Source organism: Saimiri boliviensis, chromosome 11, assembly GCF_048565385.1.
Source record: "Saimiri boliviensis isolate mSaiBol1 chromosome 11, mSaiBol1.pri, whole genome shotgun sequence".
Classification (NCBI taxonomy): Eukaryota; Metazoa; Chordata; class Mammalia; order Primates; family Cebidae; genus Saimiri; species Saimiri boliviensis.
The window spans coordinates 30886532-30904855 of NC_133459.1; the positions used below are offsets into that span (position 1 = coordinate 30886532).

The 18324-nt window shown below is 53.6% G+C and overlaps 3 protein-coding genes across 3 annotated transcripts; all 3 read left to right on the top strand.

Annotated features, from left to right (window-relative positions):
* The first annotated feature begins 1015 nt into the window (after nt 1-1015).
* Nucleotides 1016-8163, top strand: CCDC28B (coiled-coil domain containing 28B). Its single transcript, XM_003937574.3, has 6 exons — nt 1016-1340; nt 2852-3038; nt 6097-6263; nt 6403-6596; nt 6796-6818; nt 7970-8163. Exons 2-6 carry the CDS (start codon nt 2875-2877, stop codon nt 8022-8024), a joined length of 603 nt encoding a protein of 200 aa, XP_003937623.1. The 5' UTR covers nt 1016-1340; nt 2852-2874; the 3' UTR covers nt 8025-8163.
* Nucleotides 8164-8437: 274 nt separating this feature from the next.
* On the top strand, nt 8438-10968 carry IQCC (IQ motif containing C). The gene is given in 6 exon segments (XM_010348137.3): nt 8438-8514; nt 8934-9077; nt 9288-9540; nt 9802-9920; nt 10040-10679; nt 10682-10968. Coding segments are annotated over 6 exon segments (1386 nt in total). The 5' UTR covers nt 8438-8472; the 3' UTR covers nt 10870-10968.
* A 29-nt stretch (nt 10969-10997) lies between these two features.
* DCDC2B (doublecortin domain containing 2B) lies at nt 10998-18027 on the top strand. The gene is given in 11 exon segments (XM_003937573.4): nt 10998-12117; nt 13846-13897; nt 14338-14414; nt 14639-14770; nt 15045-15191; nt 15306-15345; nt 16939-17048; nt 17129-17132; nt 17556-17655; nt 17658-17677; nt 17932-18027. Coding segments are annotated over 11 exon segments (1041 nt in total). The 5' UTR covers nt 10998-11854.
* Nucleotides 18028-18324: the final 297 nt, after the last annotated feature.

Consider the following 18324-nt stretch of genomic DNA (forward strand, 5'->3'; position numbering starts at 1 on the left):
CCTGGAGGGTAGGGGTTGGGAGGCTGCTGCCCTAACTCTTGGAACTTCCAAGCAAAGCAGCTCTGAGAATAGTGAGGTTTCTGACCCCCCAGTGAGGCAGCTGAGGATGGGAACCACAAGGGTGCTCCCTCTGTCAGCAGCAGTGCCACTGTCTAGCAGCTGGGGCGGGGGGGGGAGGAGAGGGATTTCCGTGGTCCCCACTCTGGCCTCCTGGTTATTGAAAAAGCCTAGAATTACTCTCTCCCCTTGTGGCGTGGTCTCAGTGTTGGAAGTACCCAAGAAGGAATCCTGAGCAGGTGCCCTCAGGAGCAGTGCCCATGGCCCCTCACATCACCAGAGGCCCAACCTCGGGAAGCCGCTCCTGCCGGGGAAGGGGGAAGGTGGGCTGGGTGGCTATGTGCACTGCCCTGGGCCAGCTCACTTGAGCCTGCTGGGCAGCCTGGCCAAACACGAGCCTCTCTCCTGTTGTATCAGATGCTGCTCTGGGGACCTGTGACAGGAGTCTCTGCCAGGGCTTTAAATAGCTGCCCCATTGATCTGGCTGCGAGCAGCAGCAGCCACACTAGGTCAGCTGCCTTTCAGCGCTCAGGTTTCCCTGAGGACTGGAGTCAAGTGCCAGGGAATCGCGTGGTCTTCCCTATGACCTGGTGCTCCCCACACCTGTCTCCTAGGCCTGGGGAGTGGGGAGGGCTCCTGTCACTTCATTTGTGGCAAAAGACAGGTCCCAACACTTAATAGAGAAAACTGCCTGGTGTAGGGAGAGGGGTTTTGCCCTCAAAAGACTGTTGCTTACTTTCAGTAGACTGGGGAATGACACTGGTATCTTCCTTCAGGGTTGTTATGGGGATTAAATGTACCTAAAGCGCTCAGTGGAGCACTGGACTCACTCCATTGATGGCTGTCTTTGCTCGCAGTGTCTTCCTGCTGCTGCTGCTGCTGCTGCTGCTTCCATGCTTACATCTCTCTCTCTCTCCTCACTGTCTCTCCTCTCCCCGCCCCACCCCACTTTCTGACAAAGCCACCACCATTTTGTAAGGAACTGTAGCTTCTTTCTGAAACTGCCGGGAAAGGGAAAATTTTTTAAAATCGACGTCACACAACCAACAGGGTCCCCTAGGTTCAGACGGGGAGGTGAGATCGAGTGAGAGGAACGGCTTAGCACAAGCGGGGATGCTCCTCCCTTCTCACCCTTCTCAGCTAAAGAGAAGGTCACTTTCTCTTTAAATGCAAATTAACTCCCTCCAGCTTCGCTTCCACCCAGTGGTGTTCCCGGGAGGAGAGGGCGGAGGGCGGAGGGAACTTGCTCTGAAGAAGCATCACTCGAGACCCCAAACCTCCAGGTCAGTAGTCCCCTGAGGGAGTGAGGGCGGGGGCGGAATGACGCGGGTCTGACGCTCCGTCTTCGAGCGCGGCTCCGGAGCTGAGCGATGCGTTTGGCACATGGCTTTGGAGCCCGGGTGTGGGAAATAGATCCCCAGTCGCCCCAGCCGCTCCTGGAGAGCACAGGCTCCAGTGCTATCAGGTTCCTAATTGGGTCAAGCTGCTGCAGGGAGAAGCAGAGGATGCGCTATCTCCCCTCCTCACACCCCCAAACCCTGTCGGTGCCAGCCAGCTGTGTGCCAGTGTAAATGCTTAAGTGCCGCCCCCCACCAACACACACACCCCAGAGTTCGGAGTTAGGTTTGGTAGCAGCAGCTGGAATGAGACTTCCAGAGGAGGGGACCCCAGCCGACCAGAGGCTTCGGGGGCGGGGCTGGACCCGAGGCGGCGGAACACCCTAGCTAGCCACAGCCTCAGCCATTGTCGGAGGCCCAGGCAGCCAGCGGCCGACCACGCAGCCCACTCTGGCAGCAGCTGAAACCCAGCAGGGACTTTCCGACTGGGAAAAATGAAGCAGCTGGAAGAACACCCCGGGGAACTTCTGGGAGTCCCTGGTGTTTTCGGTTGGGGGTGGGTGGAAGAGGAGGGATGCCAGTGTCTAAGTGGGGGAAACCCGCAGTGCACCGTGCCCTGTGTGCTGCGGCTTCTCCTACAATAATCCAGACCCTGGGGCCTTCCCAGGTGCCCCCCGCCTGCACCTTGGCCTCCTCCCATGCTGATAGGGCTTGTCAGCATCTGCTTAGGCCACTGATAAATAGAATGGGGCTTAGTGAAGACTCCCATAATCCTCAGCTGGGCCCCTGCAGCTCACCTCCGTCCTGTCTCCCACTACATTTCCTCTACCAGCCCCGTCCCCCCCGCCCCCCAGCCTTAGGGACAGGAAACCACAGTAGTGCCAAGATAATTGTATCTGGTCCTGCCCTTTCAGGAGGGGCCTAGGTTTTCAGGCAAAAGGGGAATTAGGGTGAGCCTTAGAAGGTCCTTCAAGTGCCGGGCGCGGTGGCTCAAGCCTGTAATCCCAGCACTTTGGGAGGCCGAGGCGGGTGGATCACGAGCTCAAGAGATCGAGACCATCGTGGTCAACATGGGGAAACCCTGTCTCTACTAGAAATACAAAAAATTAGCTGGGCATGGTGGTGCGTGCCTGTAATCCCAGCTACTCAGGAGGCTGAGGCAGGAGAATTGCCTGAACCCAGGAGGCGGAGGTTGCGGTGAGCTGAGATCACGCCATTGCACTCCAGCCTGGGTAACAAGAGCGAAACTCCGTCTCAAAAAAAAAAAAAAAAGAAGGTCCTTCAAGTGTACATCCATGACCCCTGCAGCAGACACTGACATCTGGCTCTGCCCCTACCATACAGATGAGGGAACAAGTTGGAAGGTGTCAGGGCCCTTCCTTTGCAGCTCTCAGGGATTGTGGGGTGAAGGGCTAACTTTGTCCCTGGCTATCTTTGTGGGGTTCCTTCCCTCCTAGGTGTGAGACCCAGACAGCAACCAATGGATGACAAGAAGAAGAAACGGAGTCCCAAGCCCTGCCTGGCCCAGCCAGCCCAGGCCCCAGGCACACTACGCAGGGTCCCTGTGCCTACCAGCCACAGCGGCTCCTTGGCCCTAGGACTTCCTCATCTGCCATCCCCCAAGCAGCGGGCCAAGTTCAAGAGGTGGGTACAGAAGGGAAGCAAAGCAAAGGAGAGGAACCTCAACTCTGGGCTGCACTTTAGAGAGGAAAGCAAAGGGGGCCTCTGCCTTTGGCTCCTAAGCAATCATTGATGCCTTTCTGGAGCAGGCCCCTAAGAACTGAGAGCTCACTCAGACCCAGTGTCTACCTTCAACTGTGGCAAAAAGGCCAGGTAGGTCACGGGGATCACACAGCATGAGGATGTATCTTAGAGGAGGGAGTCAGCAACTCTGCCAGAAAGTTAATGTTCCACACTGAGAGACTTACCTGGCATAAATATGGAAGAAAGCCATTACCTGGCATAAATATGGAAGAAAGCCATTACCTGGCATAAATATGGAAGAAAGCCATTACCTGAAAGGTTTCAGGAACCACAGGTGGTTTGGGGGCTCTGGTGTATCAGAGGACAGGAAATGGTGAGGGAATACCTGGAGGCACAATTTGAATTCTGTTGAATTTTTTTTATGATTGGGAGTTTGCATGCTGCCTTATGATGTATCTGTGTTTGTTCCCCACTAAATACAATGTATTCTTTCTCCAGTTGTTCCAAATAAGACCACTGTGTTTCCCTGTGTTTTGCACACCACTTGTCTAAGAGGCATGAAGCTCAAGGCTGGGGGGAGAGTAGCAGGAAAGGCAACTGGGGAGGCAGCAGAGGGCCAGGCCAGGCTGGCAGGGGCATTCAATTTTATCCTGAGGGCATGGAAACTTTAAGACAGGTTTTTTTTTTTAGGTTTTTTTTTTTTTTAATGTATTTTTGGTTTTGTTTAAAACAGTTTTTAAATAAAAGAGGACTGGCTAGGTGCAGTGGCTCATGCCTGTAATCCCAGCACTTGGGGAGTCCGAGGTGGGCAAATCATCTGAGGTCAAGGGTTTGAGACCAACCTGGTCAACATGGTGAAACCCCATCTCTACTAAAAATATAAAATTAGTCGGGCATGGTGGTGAGCACCTGTAATCCCAGCTACTTGGGAGGCTGAGGCATGAGAATCGCTTGAACCTGTGAGGCCGAGGTTGCAGTGAGTGGAGAATGTGCCACTGCACTCCAGCCTGTGCGACAGAGTGAGACTCTGTCTCAGAAAATTTTTTTTTTAATTTAAAAAAAAAAAAAGGGCAGGCCGGGCGCGGTGGCTCACGCCTGTAATCCAAGCACTTTGGAGGCCAAGGCAGGTGGATCACCTGACGTTGGGAGTTCAAGACCAGCCTGACCAACGTGGTGAAACCCTGTCTTTAAAAAAAAATAAAAGGAGGCCGGGCGCGGTGGCTCAAGCCTGTAATCCCAGCACTTTGGGAGGCCGAGGCGGGTGGATCACGAGGTCAAGAGATCGAGACCATCCTGGTCAACATGGTGAAACCCCGTCTCAACTAAAAACACAAAAAATTAGCCGGGCATGGTGGCGCGTGCCTGTAATCCCAGGTACTCAGGAGGCTGAGGCAGGAGAATTGCCTGAACCCAGGAGGCGGAGGTTGCGGTGAGCCGAGATCGCGCCATTACACTCCAGCCTGGGTAACAAGAGCGAAACTCCGTCTCAAAAAAAAAATAAAAAAATTAAAAAAATAAAAAATAAAAGGGGGGAGCTGGGTGCCATGGCTCAGACCTGTAATCCCAGCACTTTGGGAAGCTGAGGCAGGCAGATCACATGAGGTCAGGAGTTCGAGACCAGTGTGGACAACGTGGTGAAGCCCCATCTCTACGAAAAATTTAAAAATTGACAAGGTGCGGCCGGGCGTGGTGGCTCAAGCCTGTAATCCCAGCACTTTGGGAGGCCGAGGCGGGTGGATCACGAGGTCAAGAGATCGAGACCATCCTGGTCAACATGGTGAAACCCCGTCTCTACTAAAAATACTAAAAATTAGCTGGGCATGGTGGCGCGTGCCTGTAATCCCAGGTACTCAGGAGGCTGAGGCAGGAGAATTGCCTGAACCCAGGAGGCGGAGGTTGCGGTGAGCCGAGATCGCGCCATTACACTCCAGCCTGGGTAACAAGAGCGAAACTCCGTCTCAAAAAAAAAATAAAAAAATTAAAAAAATAAAAAATAAAAGGGGGGAGCTGGGTGCCATGGCTCAGACCTGTAATCCCAGCACTTTGGGAAGCTGAGGCAGGCAGATCACATGAGGTCAGGAGTTCGAGACCAGTGTGGACAACGTGGTGAAGCCCCATCTCTACGAAAAATTTAAAAATTGACAAGGTGCGGCCGGGCGTGGTGGCTCAAGCCTGTAATCCCAGCACTTTGGGAGGCCGAGGCGGGTGGATCACGAGGTCAAGAGATCGAGACCATCCTGGTCAACATGGTGAAACCCCGTCTCTACTAAAAATACTAAAAATTAGCTGGGCATGGTGGCGTGTGCCTGTAATGCCAGCTACTCAGGAGGCTGAGGCAGGAGAATTGCCTGAACCCAGGAGGCGGAGGTTGCGGTGAGCCGAGATCGTGCCATTGCACTCCAACCTGGGTAACAAGAACGAAACTCTGTCTCAAAAAAAAAAAAAAAAAAAAATTGACAAGGTGCAGTGGCAGGCACCTGTAATCCCAGCTACTCAGGAGGCTGAGACATGAGAATCGCTTGAACCCAGGAGGTGAGGTTGCAGAGAGCCGAGAGTATGCCACTGCATTCCAGCCTGGGCGACAGAATGAGACTGGGTCTCAAAAAAAAAAAAAAGAGGGACAGTAAGATATTTTGGGAAGAGGTAAGATAGCCCTTGTGGCAATAAAGGAGTAGCTGTCTCTACATACACTGAAGATTAGGGAGGATAAGTGATCCACTCAGGGTCATAGAACAAATGAGTGAGGCACTCAGGAAGCCAGGGACCCCCTTCCAGGCTTGGCTCTGGCTGTGTTATTAGCAGAAAAGACTGCTTTTTGACCTCTTCATGCCTCCTCACTCACTTCCTTCCTGGTGCTCAAAGGAGGACCATAAACTTATCCATTTCTGCTCATGAGTAGATGGGCAGATGAATTAGTGCATAGGCAGAAGACACAAAAGATCTGGCGGTGCCTGACTGCCCCCCACCGTGTGATCATGGTCATGTCCACCCCACCCAGAGTAGGCAAGGAGAAGTGCCGCCCAGTGCTGGCCGGAGGTGGAGGCGGCTCTGCAGGCACACCCCTGCAGCACTCCTTCCTGACCGAGGTGACTGATGTCTATGAGATGGAGGGGGGACTCCTGAACCTGCTCAATGATTTTCACTCGGGCCGGCTGCAGGCCTTCGGTGAGTCCTGGGGGCCAGACTCAGAGGGTCTGGGGATACTGTGGATAGGGCTGGAGGGCCTGGTCCATGGGGTATGGCTGGGATCAGGGTCCAGGGTTCCAGGAATCTTTCCCAGGGTTCAGACAGGGCTTCATTCCAGGGAAGGAATGCTCCTTTGAGCAGCTGGAGCACGTTCGGGAGATGCAGGAGAAGCTGGCTCGGCTGCACTTCAGCCTAGACGTGTGTGGGGAGGAGGAGGACGATGAAGAAGAGGAGGATGGGGTCACTGAGGGGCTGCCGGAGGAGCAGAAGAAGACGATGGCTGACCGTAACTTGGACCAGCTGCTTAGCAATGTGGGTTCATGTCTGGGTACTTTGGTTCCTGGGGCACCAGGGGTGGAGGAGGTACATGCTCTCTGGGTGAAAAGGTGGGAGTGCATGGATCCAAGAGTTCTGGGCCCCTCAACTTCCCCAGAAGATAGCCCCCAGAGCACTGGGGATTTGGCTTGGTGCCCCTCCTAACAGAAGCTTCCATCTCTCTCTTTGTTGACAGCTGGAAGACCTGAGTAATTCAATGTATCCTTTCCAAGGAACCCAACTGTGTGTATGTTCCTTAGAGGCCAGTTTCCTTCTCCCCAGCACCCTCCAGGAGTATTCACACACAACCAACTTGCCCACCTCTTGCACTCTTGTCAGATTTAGCCAGATTGCCCGAACTCAGGTACAGGAATTTAGGCCGGACATGGCGGCTCACGACTGTAATCCCAGCACTTTGAGAGGGCGAGGCGGGTGGATCACGAGATTAAGAGATTGAGACCATCCTGGCCAACGTGGGGAAACCCTGTCTCTACTAAAAAAAAAAAAAATACAAAAATTAGCTGGGTGTGGTGTGAGTGCCTGTAGTCCCAGCTGCTTGGGAGGCTGAGGCAGGAGAATCATTTGAGCCCAGGAGGCAGAGGTTGCAGTGAGCCAAGATCGGGCCACTGTACTCCAGCTTGGCGACAGAGACTCTAGTTTAAAAAAAAAAAAAAAAAAAAAAAAAAAAAAAAAAAATTAGCTGGGCGAGGTGGCTCAAACCTGTAATCCCAGCACTTTGGGAGGCTGAGGCGGGTGGATCACGAGGTCAAGAGATCGAGACCATCCTGGTCAACAAGGTGAAACCCCATCTCTACTAAAAGTACAAAAAATTAGCTGGGCATGGTGGCGCGTGCCTGTAATCCCAGCTACTCAGGAGGCTGAGGCAGGAGAATTGCCTGAACCCAGGAGGCGGAGGTTGCGGTGAGCCCAGATCGCGCCATTGCACTCCAGCCTGGGTAACAAGAGCGAAAATCCGTCTCAAAAAAAAAAAAAAAAAAAAAAAAAAAAAAAAAAAAAAAAAAAAAATTAAGAAAAAAAAGTGGTTGCAGGAGATGTTTTACTACTGATCAAAATCTTTGCGAGTACTTTAGCTGACACCAATCAAGGCAAAGCTTGCCCAATGTCCTCCTATCCTTTCAGCATTGAGCAATTATTTTTACTGATTTACACTACCACCTCACCTGGTCCTCAGTCACAAACAGAGCGCACACACCCCATTGTGTCTGGAGAGAGAGGGAGTGAGAGAGCGCAGGCGGGGACTGCAACCTCAGGCCACAGCCTTTGCACAGGTGAGGGAACTAAGCCCGTGTAGGATGGGAGACTGGGGTGGGAGGACTGGTGCAAAGCGCCACGATCCTTGACAGGCACAGCCAGAAGCTGCACCTGGCCGAGAACGCCGAGCCGGAGGAGCAGTCTGCTGCGTAGGCGTCCCACGCAGGCCCACACTGCTCCTCGCATTCCCTTCAAACTGTGACCTTTCACGGACTCGGGCTGGTCTTCCGCGGCCCCCCAGGTGCTATGGGGGAGGGGGGCACTGGATGGAATTAAACCAGAGAGAAAGAAAGCGGCTCCGTGTCCTGCTTCCCCTCATTGCCTCTTTTCTCCCGGCCTCCGCGGAGACAGCGCAGCGCCACGGGCCTTTGGTTATGGAGGTCCCGCCTGCGGGACTGGAGTGCCCCTTGCGGCTGTGGGAGGGGGAGTCGGGGGCTGGGGCAACGCAGGTCACCAGTCGCGAGGCCGCCTCCGTCCCAGAAGGGAGAAGGTTGCCGTGGGAACGGCAGGGCGGGGCCCACGCCCGCGCGGGCTCGGCAGCGGCGCCGACCAATGACGTCCTGCGCAGGCGCGCGGCAGGCCTGTCGGGCCGTTGGCGCCCATGGAGCGGGAGCTGCTGCTTCGGAAGGTGTTGGCGATGCAGGTGCGGGGGCGGGCGCGGGCGCGGGGTGCACAGGATTTTCCCTTAGGGACATCATGGGGTCTTGTGCCGGGACCTCACAGTGAAGCCCTTACCTGCGCATCAACCTCTGGAGATACCGGCCTCCCACCCGCGCTGAGGAAAGCTGGGACCCACAGACTCCCTGCCCTGCGCGCCCCCGCTCCCACCACACGCCCGTGCGGGATCAGGGAAACAGGACGAGCCTTAAGGCGAGGAGGAGCATCCAGTCCAGCACCCTCCCTCGAGCCCCCCGGAGCCCCAGCGCACAGCCCACCTATCCTTTCCCCGCCGCCGGGTCCCTCTAGCATTCGCCGGGACGACCGCTCCAGGACCGTCCTCTGAGAGCCCCCCTTCCCCCTTACCGTGATGACGGACTTCTTCGCTCTCGTTCTCCACTCCAGGCCTGCGTCCGGGGCTGCTTGGTCAGACGCCAGTTTCAGAGCCTGCGAGCTGAGTATGAGGCGATTGTACAAGAGATCGAGGGCGACCTGGGCACGCTTCAGTGGACCGAGGGCCGCATGCCCAGGCCCCGATTCCTCCGAGAGGTAGGACACACCTAGGAGGGAAAGGAAGGAGGGCTTGGGCAGAGTGCGGCCCACCCTTCCTGATGACAAGGTTTTCTCACTGGAAGAGGCAGCAGACTCACCTCCTCACACCCTAGTCCTTAACCCTCACCAACTTGTCTGCCAGATCATGGTGCCCAGATACTTGGAAGGGTTAAGCCCCGGGCTTTCACATCTCTCTTAATTTCTCAGAAGGCAAAATCCCATCAGACCTGGAAAGCAGGAGACAGGGTAGCAAATCCGGAGCAGAAGCTGTGGAACCACGTCCCGTGTAAAGAGTCTGAGGGAGAGGCCACCTGCGAGGAGATGGTGCTCAGGAAGTCAGGAGAGAGCTCAGCAAACCAAGGAAGCCTCTGCAGAGATTACAGCCCCTGGCTTCAGATGGAGCAGAACGGGAAACCCAGCCAAGAGGAGACCAGAGACAGGACAGGGAGGGAGACTCCAGGTACCTCTCTGCCACATTAGGAAGTACAGTTTACATCAACTGGCTGTCACTGTACGTCGAGAAATCCACAAAAGCGCTAGTCACATGAGTGAAAGGCTTGTGCTAGATAAACTGCATCCCTTTCCCGTCTTCTCTCTGCCTGGTTAGGGCCACCACATGGTTGGGCAGTGGTGGGGAGGGAGATTCCAAAGGCTAAGGCTAGGCCATTTCCTGGGCTCTGCTCCCTCAAGGTTTTCTCCTTATTCCTTCTCTCCTTCACAGAAGCCACAGATCCAAGACTGTCACACAGCCAACCTGAGCTTCAAGAGCTTCAGTACCACCGCAGCCACTTGGCCATGGAATTGCTCTGGCTGCAACAGGCCATCAATAGCCGTAAGGAGGTAGCACTAACCTGGAACTCTTTTTGAACATTTAGGGTCAAGGGTGGGGGTTAGGGAGAGACCTCCTGCTATGCCCAAGCAGACCTGCTTGGTACAGTGTATGTTCTCTCCCCCAACAGTACCTAATTCTCAAACAAACACTGAGATCCCCAGAGGCAGGCCCGATCAGAGAGGAGCCCAGTGTGTGCCCAGAACATGGGAAAAAAGCCTGTGAGAGGAACCAGTCACAACCACATGCACCACTGGAGGACCAGTCCTACAGAGACAGGACCGCTGGAGAGCTAGATCAGGAGGATGACTCCTGCCAGAGGGTCATATCCCCAGGAAGTCAAGCCACTGCCCAAAAAACCACTGCTGGGGCTAAGTGCAGAGAACCATGCTACAGCAGGGCTGGACCACCGTTATCAATACCATCGAACAGCCAGGCTCTGGGGGACACGCTCACCAAAGGGCCAGATGATGGAAGACAGACCTTTGGAGGCACCTCCCTGCTGCAAATGAACATCCTGGAGGACCAGACCCCCAGAGGCTTAAAACTTACGGAACATTGTCCCAGGAAGCATAGGACACAGCTGCCTGCACTCTGTGAGGACACATATAATAAAGAGACATCTCCCAGAAAACTAGACCACAAAGAGCCTGACTGCCGAACAGTCAGGAGACAAGAGTTGGGCCTCTCAGAGGACCACGTCATCTCAGATGGGACCTTGTCAGGGCCAGAGCATGGCGGCCTTGATCTCTGGAGGACTAAACCACCCAAGATCAGACCCTTAGTGATAGAAGCTCCGGAGATGGAACCTCCAATGAGCCTAGTCATGAAGGACAGAAAAACCAGAGGACTGTACCATGGAGATCAAAGTCACCTGAGATCCTGTCTTCCACAGGGGCAGGCTTTACAGGAAAGGAACAGTGGAGGGGCAGGCCATGGAAAACAGGACCACCTGGCTAGCCCCTGGGAAGCCAGGAGAGGACCAAGTTCCAAAGGGGAATGCTATGAAAGGGCAGAGAGGACAAGACCTCATCCTACCTCCCTGGTACCAGCTCTACCTCCTGCCCTTGCCCCTGGCATCAGTGGCTAGTGGGGCCAAGAGAAGCTGGAGCAGAGAGCTGGCATGAGTATAGGGAAGGAGGAAGGACATGCTTTCAATCTTCTGCCTGTGGCTTAATCCAAATTTGTGGATAAGGCGCTGGGCGTGGTGGCTCACACCTGTAATCCCAGCACTTTGGGAGGCCGAGGAAGTGGATCACCTGAGGTCAGAAGTTTGAGACCAGCCTGACCAACATGCTGAAACCCCATCTCAACTAAAAATACAAAAATTAGATGGGTGTGGTGGCGCATGACTGTAGTCCCAGGTACTTGGGAGGCTGAGACAGGAGAATCGCTTGAACCCAGGAGGTGGAGGTTGTGTTGCAGTGAGCCAGGATCGTGCCACTGCACTCCAGTCTGGGTGAGAGAGGGAGACACTGTCTCAGAAATCAAATCTGTGGCTACCTGGGGGAAGTGGAATGGGAGACCTGTTGGGAATAAAGGTTTTTCTTAGATTCTGAGCCTGGCTGCTTTCATCTTCTGCTTCTGGCCAGGACAGACTCTGGGCCCTGCTTTTCACTTCCTACTGGCATGGAGCATTGATTCCAGAGCCAGCTGGGAGCCACAGTCCAGGAACAGATCTAGCCATCCTCCTTAGGGAATAACCCCTGAAGCTGATCCCCCATTGAGCTCAGCCTTGTGCTTTAGAGTGGCAAGGAGGCTCTGCAGAGTAAGGAACACCTGTGTTTAATTAAGTGTGATCTCCCGAGGGCAGATAAATGCTCCTGCCAGAGGCTCCCTCTGCCTTCCTGGGTGAGAGGGCTGGACTCCACCTCTGATTGGCACCGTTCCCAGCCCTTCCTTGGTTGCCTGGCAACAGCTCTGTGTCTCTGACTGAGATTACACTATGGCGGCTGGCCATCCAGCAGCCAAGAGGGTCCTGGTGTATCGGAATGGGGACCCTTTCTTCCCAGGCTCCCGGCTTGTGGTGACTCAACGCTGCTTCCCCACCATGGAGGCCTTCCTCTGCGAGGTGACATCAGCCGTGCAGGCCCCACTGGCTGTGCGTGTTCTCTATACTTGTCAAGGCCACCGTGTCACTGACTTGGCAGACTTGAAGCATGGAGGGCAGTATGTGGCTGCTGGCTTTGAACGATTCCACAAGCTCCAGTGAGTGGGCTGGGGCTGATCAAAGAGCCTAGCAAGGGAGGGAACAGCAGTAGCAAGAACGTGTATTCAGTACATACCACTTATGTACTGGCACGTTACTGGTACTCACAACTCTATGGGGTGGGGGGCGGGGGGCTGGGTTTGCCTCCATTAGAAAGGGAAATTAGACAAAAAATCTGAGTACACAACAAATAGTTGAAATTCAAATAGAATTGAGTGTGTTACTAATGATCACAGCCAAGATCAGCCTGTGGGAAGACCACTCTCCTGCAGATTGAGCCCCTTTTTCCAAAAGCTTTTCTTGCTTGGACCTTCTAACGTCACCAAACACTCTAAATCCACCCATCCATTCCTCCCCACTGTGCTTAGGCATCCCAGACTCTGCTGTTAGGCTAGGATCATCCCCATTGCAGGAGGAGACTGTCTTCCCAGGTGAGAGAAGAATTTGAGTATCTGAGTCTGACTCATGTCTGGCTTCCAGGTCCTACTCTTAGCTCTCAGCTGAGGTTTCTTACTATTAATGTAAGGACCAAGAAGGGGAAGTGGCTGGGCAAGGTGGCTCATCCTTATAATCCTAGCACTTTGGGAGGCTGAAGCGGGTGGATTACCTGAGGTTAGGAGTTAGAGAACAGCCTGGCCAATGTGGCAAAACTCTGTCTCGACTAAAAATACAAAAATTAGCCGGGTGTTGTAGCATGTGCCTGTAATCCCAGCTACTCAGGAGGGTGAGGCAGAAGAATTGCTTGAACCTGGGAGGCGGAGGTTGCAGTGAGCTGAGATCGCACCACTGTACTCCCGCCTGGGTAACAGCGAGATTCCATTAAAAAAAAAAAAAAAAAAAAGGTTGGCCAGGCATAGTGGCTCATGCCTGTGATCCAAGTACTTTGGAGGCCAAAGCGGGCGGATCACCTGAGGTCGGGAGTTCAAGCCCAGCCTGACCAACATGGTGAAACCCCGTCTTTATTTAAAAAAAAAAAAAAAAAAAAAGTGGACTGGGGTGTGCAAAGCTAGGTAGACTTAGAATCTAGGCTTCATTCCTTATTTATTGTGTGACTTTGGGCAAGTCGCTTAATTTCCTGGAGTCTCATACAAAATGGAGATAAAATGACCTATTTCATGAATGAAAACATTCTTGGGATACAGCAGGATGCATAATGCACTAGTTTCTAGTTTTCTCCCTTTTTTTTTTTTTTCTTTTTAGACAGGGTCTTGCTCTGTTGTCCAGGCTAGAGTGCAGTGCAGTGACACAATCACTCACTGCAGCCTCGAACTCCTGAGCTCATGCAATCCTCCTGCCTCAGCCTCCAAAGTAGCTAGGACTACAGGTGCATGCCACCATGCCTGGCTAATGTTTGCTTTTGCTAGCAATGAGGTTGCACAGGCTGATGTCAAACTCCTGGGCTCAAGTTATCTTCCTGCCTCAGCTTCCCATAGATCTGGGATTACAGGTGTGAGCTGCCATGCCCTTGACCTTTAATCTCATGGTTAGTATCAAGACCCTGGTCTGGATTTCCAGACTTACCCAGAACTTGCCCCGGCAGCACTTGAGCACTGAAGGAGTCCTAGGACAGGTTCAAGTGCCAGTATATGTTTCTGGACTGAGATGATTGCCACTATTCCATGGGGAGAGATATCTAGTGAGCTATACCCCAGCCCAAAACTGACATTTGCCAGACTGTTGAGGCCTCAGGCTCTGTGAGATGAACTGTGACCTATCTGTCCTTTCAGCTATTTACCCCATGGAGGGAAGGATCCAGGTGGGAAGAGCTGCAGACTACAAGTGAGTCCTGGGGACCTGTCCCCAGCCCCTCTGTCTTCCCATTCCTTCTGGAACTGCCCCCAATTTGGTGTGGGAAGCCAGGGAAGCAGCAAGATCTGCCAGTTATATGGGGGGTACTTTGGAGCCAGCTGCTATCCTTCCTGGGGTGTGGGATTTCAAGACACTATTTCTTGCTTCTGTCCCAGGCTTTGACTTTACCTCCAAATTGTGGTCCAAAGGAAAGAGGAAGCTGTGAAACACAGATGGGGAGAGGGGGTGGCTAGAATGTAAGTTACGGAACATAGAAGCAACTTTTGGTAAAAGGTGTGACCTGTGTCATCCTTCCTCACCCACTTCCTGCCCCAGTCTGGTTCCAGCCCCCTCACTCCACACTTTGGACAGACCCACCCCTAAACAGAGGCCCCAACTCTCCTGATTTGGAGGCCTGACTTGGGTTTCAGGGTTCTCCGGTGACTCGCCACCTGTGTGATGGGCCCCTTGGACTTCGGCTGCCTGCAGGTGCTCCCTGCTACATCCAGTGAGTGCCAGTGTCAGGGAGCAGGGGTGTATTTTTTAGTGAGACCAAGAAAATGGTGTTGGGTTTGTTCCAGGAGTCTCTGGTTACCGTTGGGAATATAGAAGTCCAGCATGTTTGATGGGTGAACAGACACCAGTGTATGGTTATTGCTGGACTTGTGCCACCCTTCCCCTCACATGTAGGGACTCCTGGGACACTACCCCTTACCAGGCTTTTTGTCTCAGTGTGTTCAGGAATGGGGACCCGGTAAGTCCCCCATTTAGTCTGAAGCTGCCCCAGACTGCCAGCCAGGATTGGGAAACTGTGTTGAAGCTCCTGACTGAAAAGGTCCAGTTGCAGAATGGGGCTGTGTGCAAGTGAGTATGGGGGCTGCGAGGGCTCAACAGTCCCCAAACGGAGCCTCCCCACTGGATTCAGCTGTGGCTGAGGGTGACGAGGCAAAAGGAAAGCATATTCACCTACATGGGACTTCCTCCTATGTCACAGGGAGAGGCCCCTCTGCCCAGCCCTCAGAGGCAGGGTAGAGCCTGGGTGACTGGTGCTGAGGCCAGAGGGCACTCACCCCTCAGTCTGCTGAATGTGAAGCAGCATTGTATCCACCAGCCCTTATCCTGCTCACCTCTCTCCCAGACTCTGTACCCTGGAGGGGCTCCCACTGTCAGCAAGGGAGGAGCTGGTAAGTGGCCATTACTATGTGGCTGTCGGAGAGGATGAATTCAAGGCCCTCCCCTATCTGGAGCTGCTGGTGCCCAGCCCTTCCCTGCCCAGGGGCTGCTGGTATGTATGTGGGAGGTGGAGGTGTAACAGGCTAGGCAGAGGAAGCCACCCTCTGGGTCTGTGTGCTTTGACTCCTTGCCCTCTACTCACTACAAGCCTTTCCTTTTGTTGTAGGCATCCTCCAGACTCGACGTCTAGGGCCCACAGGCAGGGGGTAGGTGACGCAGGGTACAGTGTGGAGTGGGGTGGGAACAGGAGTGACTGTCTGACAACTCTTCTGGCACAGGCTCTGACCTTATTTCACTGCATCCTTTTTGTTTTTTTTGAGATCGAGTCTCGCTCTGTTACCCAGGTTGGCGTGCAGTGGCATGATCTCGGCTCCCTGCAACCTCCACCTCCCAAGTTCAAGTGATTCTCCTGCCTCAGCCTCCCAAGTAGCTGGGCTTACAGATCCTTGCCATCACACCTGGTTAACTGCATCCTTTTTTTCCTTTCTTCTTTTATTTTGAATATAGAGATGAGTCTCACTATGCTGCCCAGGCTGGTCTTGAACTTCTTGGCTCAAGCAATCCTGCATCCTCTTAATAATCTTTTTCCGGCCAGGCGTGGTGGCTCACACCTGTAATCCCAGCACTTTGGGAGGCTAAGGCGGGTGGATCATGAGGTCAAGAGATCGTGGTCAACATGGTGAAACCCCATTTCTAAAAATATATAATAATAATAATAATTTTTTTTTTTGAGACAGAGTTTCACTCTTGTTGCCCAGGCTGGAGTGCAGTGGTATGATCTCAGCTTACTGCAACCTCCGCTTCCCAGGTTCAAGCAATTCTCCTGCCTCAGCCTCCTGAGTAGCTGGGATTATAGACATGCACCACCAGCCCAGCTAATTTTTTTTTCTGAAACAGCGTTTCACACTTGTTACCCAGTCTGCAGTGCAATGCCATGGTCTGGCTCACTGCAACCTCTGCCTCCTGGGTTCAAGCGATTCTCCTGCTTCAGGCTCCCAAGTAGCTGGGATTACAGGCATCCACCACCATGCCCAGCTAATTTGTTGTATTTTTAGTAGAGACAGGGTTTCTCCATGTTGGTCAGGCTGGTCTTGAACTCCCGACCTCAGGTGATCCACCCACCTTGGCCTCCCCAAAGTGCTGGGATTATAGGCATGAGCCACCCACACCAGGCCCCTCAATAATCTTGTGAAAGAAAGATTATCCACATTTTCCAGAGGTGGAAACTGAAGCTCAAAAGAGTGAAGTGGGCTGGGCGTGGTGGCTTACACCTGTAATCCCAGCACTTTGGGAGGCTGAGGAGGGTGGATCACCTGAGGTCAGGAGTTCAAGACCAGCCTGGCCAACATGGTGAAACCCCATCTCTACTAAAAATTATCTGGGCATGGTGCCTGTAGTCCTAGATACTCCGGAGGCTGAGGCAGGAGAATCACTTAAACCATGGAGGCAGAAGTTGCAGTGAGCCGAGATCTTGCCACTGCACTCCAGCCTGCGTGACAGACTGAGACTCGGTCTCAAAAAAAGGTGGTGGTGGGCTGGGTGTGGTAGCTTACACCTGTAATCTCAGCACTTTGGGAGGCCGAGGAGGGTGGATCACCTGAAGTCAGGAGTTTGAGACCAGCCTGACCAACATGGAAAGACTCAGTCTCTTTTAAAAAAAAGGCGGTGGCTCATGCCTGTAATCCCAGCACTTTGGGAGGCTGAGGCAGGTGAAACACAAGGTCTGAAGCCTCAGTTGGGGAGTAGGAAAGGTAAGAATGGCCAGCAACCAGCTTCCAAACCCAGTATCCTTTCTATAGGCCCAAGGCCACAGGGCACAGGTAACCCAGCCCTCTCCAAAGGAACCAGGCCAAATCGAGCCATTGGCTTTCTATGCCAGACCCCAGAAGACCATTCAGCCAAGAAGCAAGCCCCTACAATCTCATTCCCATCAGATGAGGGGCCCCTGGGGCTCAGGCCCTTCTCAGCTGCCCTTTGATAGTGACATAGGTTGGTCCTTGATGTTGTTGGGGATGTCCATGGGAGCAGAATGCCCAGACACAAAGCTGGCACTGAAAAAAAAAAAAAAAAAAAAAAAAGATAAAGGAGTTTGAGCCTACTGGCTCAGGAGACTGCTCATAACAAAAAAAGCTGGCCCTGACCTCATCATAACTGTCTCCAGCTCTCCTGTCTGCAGATCCTGTCCCTTCTTCACAGGCCTTGTCACACAAAAAGCGCCTGGAAAGCGCAGTGCTTAAATCGATGAGACTTCAGGTTGGGATTTAGAGGGGATGGGGATGGGACGAAAGGCCCACCTCTCACTTCCCTGCCATCCTGGGAGGTGGTGGGGAAGGCAGAACCAGGTTCAGGGGAGGGAAAGGGGCTGGCATGAAGGTCCAGGGCAGGAATGCTGTGGGCTCTTCAGCCTGGGCATCAGCCAACGCTGCCTCCCTCTTTAGGAGTTACAGGAACATATGAGGCTCCCCACCCAAGGAAGGAGACAGCAGGGGCCCAGGAAGTAGCAGATGATGAAGACACCCAGAGAAGCCCTTGGATCAGGTAAGCTGTTGGATCAGTAAACAGTATATTGGGATGGGAGTTCTGAGGTGGAAACTAGCAGCCCAGGGCCCCAGGAGCAGTTCTCCTCCCTTGTGATTGAAGGCAAACGGATCTCCTAACTTCCTACCTTGTTTAATGAGGAAGCAGTTCCTAATTTCCAGTGTCTTCCTTTCTTGGGGTCGGGACCTCCTGGCTGAGAGCTGGAGGCTGGCCACTCTCTCACTCCATTCTGCATGGCTTTCCACTTCCTCCAGAGGGCAGCACAGATAGTGGAAGAGGCCTTGTCCCTGGAAAACCAGCCTGGGGCTGGAGCTGCTATCTCAGCCTCAGCCCCTGCTCTGCCATTTTGAGAGCCCGCAGCTTCAGAGAACTGGGGACTACCACTCTGGCCACCTTTTGTCCTCAGCCTCCAGCAGCTTGTTCCTCAGGAGCCACCACCTCCCCTGGGCTCCCAGGGTACACTGCAGTCTCCTTAGCCCTCCCAGTTCTGCTCCTACACCCAGAGCCCAGCCTTCCCTTCCTCTGAGCAGGGCAGCCCTGGCTGTGGGGGCTACTTCCTTATGGAATTCTCTGGCCAGAGAAAGTAGCTGGCTGAGCCTGGGAGAGGCCACAAACGCGGGAGCAGGTTTGTCACAATAAAATAATAC

Coding starts and splice junctions, on each gene's coding strand:
- CCDC28B (XM_003937574.3), top strand. CDS start 2,875: ATGGATGACAAGAAGAAGAAACGGAGTCCCAAGCCCTGCCTGGCCCAG. Junction 3,039..6,096: donor CAGCGGGCCAAGTTCAAGAG/GTGGGTACAGAA, acceptor CACCCCACCCAG/AGTAGGCAAGGAGAAGTGCC. Junction 6,597..6,795: donor TGGACCAGCTGCTTAGCAAT/GTGGGTTCATGT, acceptor CTTTGTTGACAG/CTGGAAGACCTGAGTAATTC.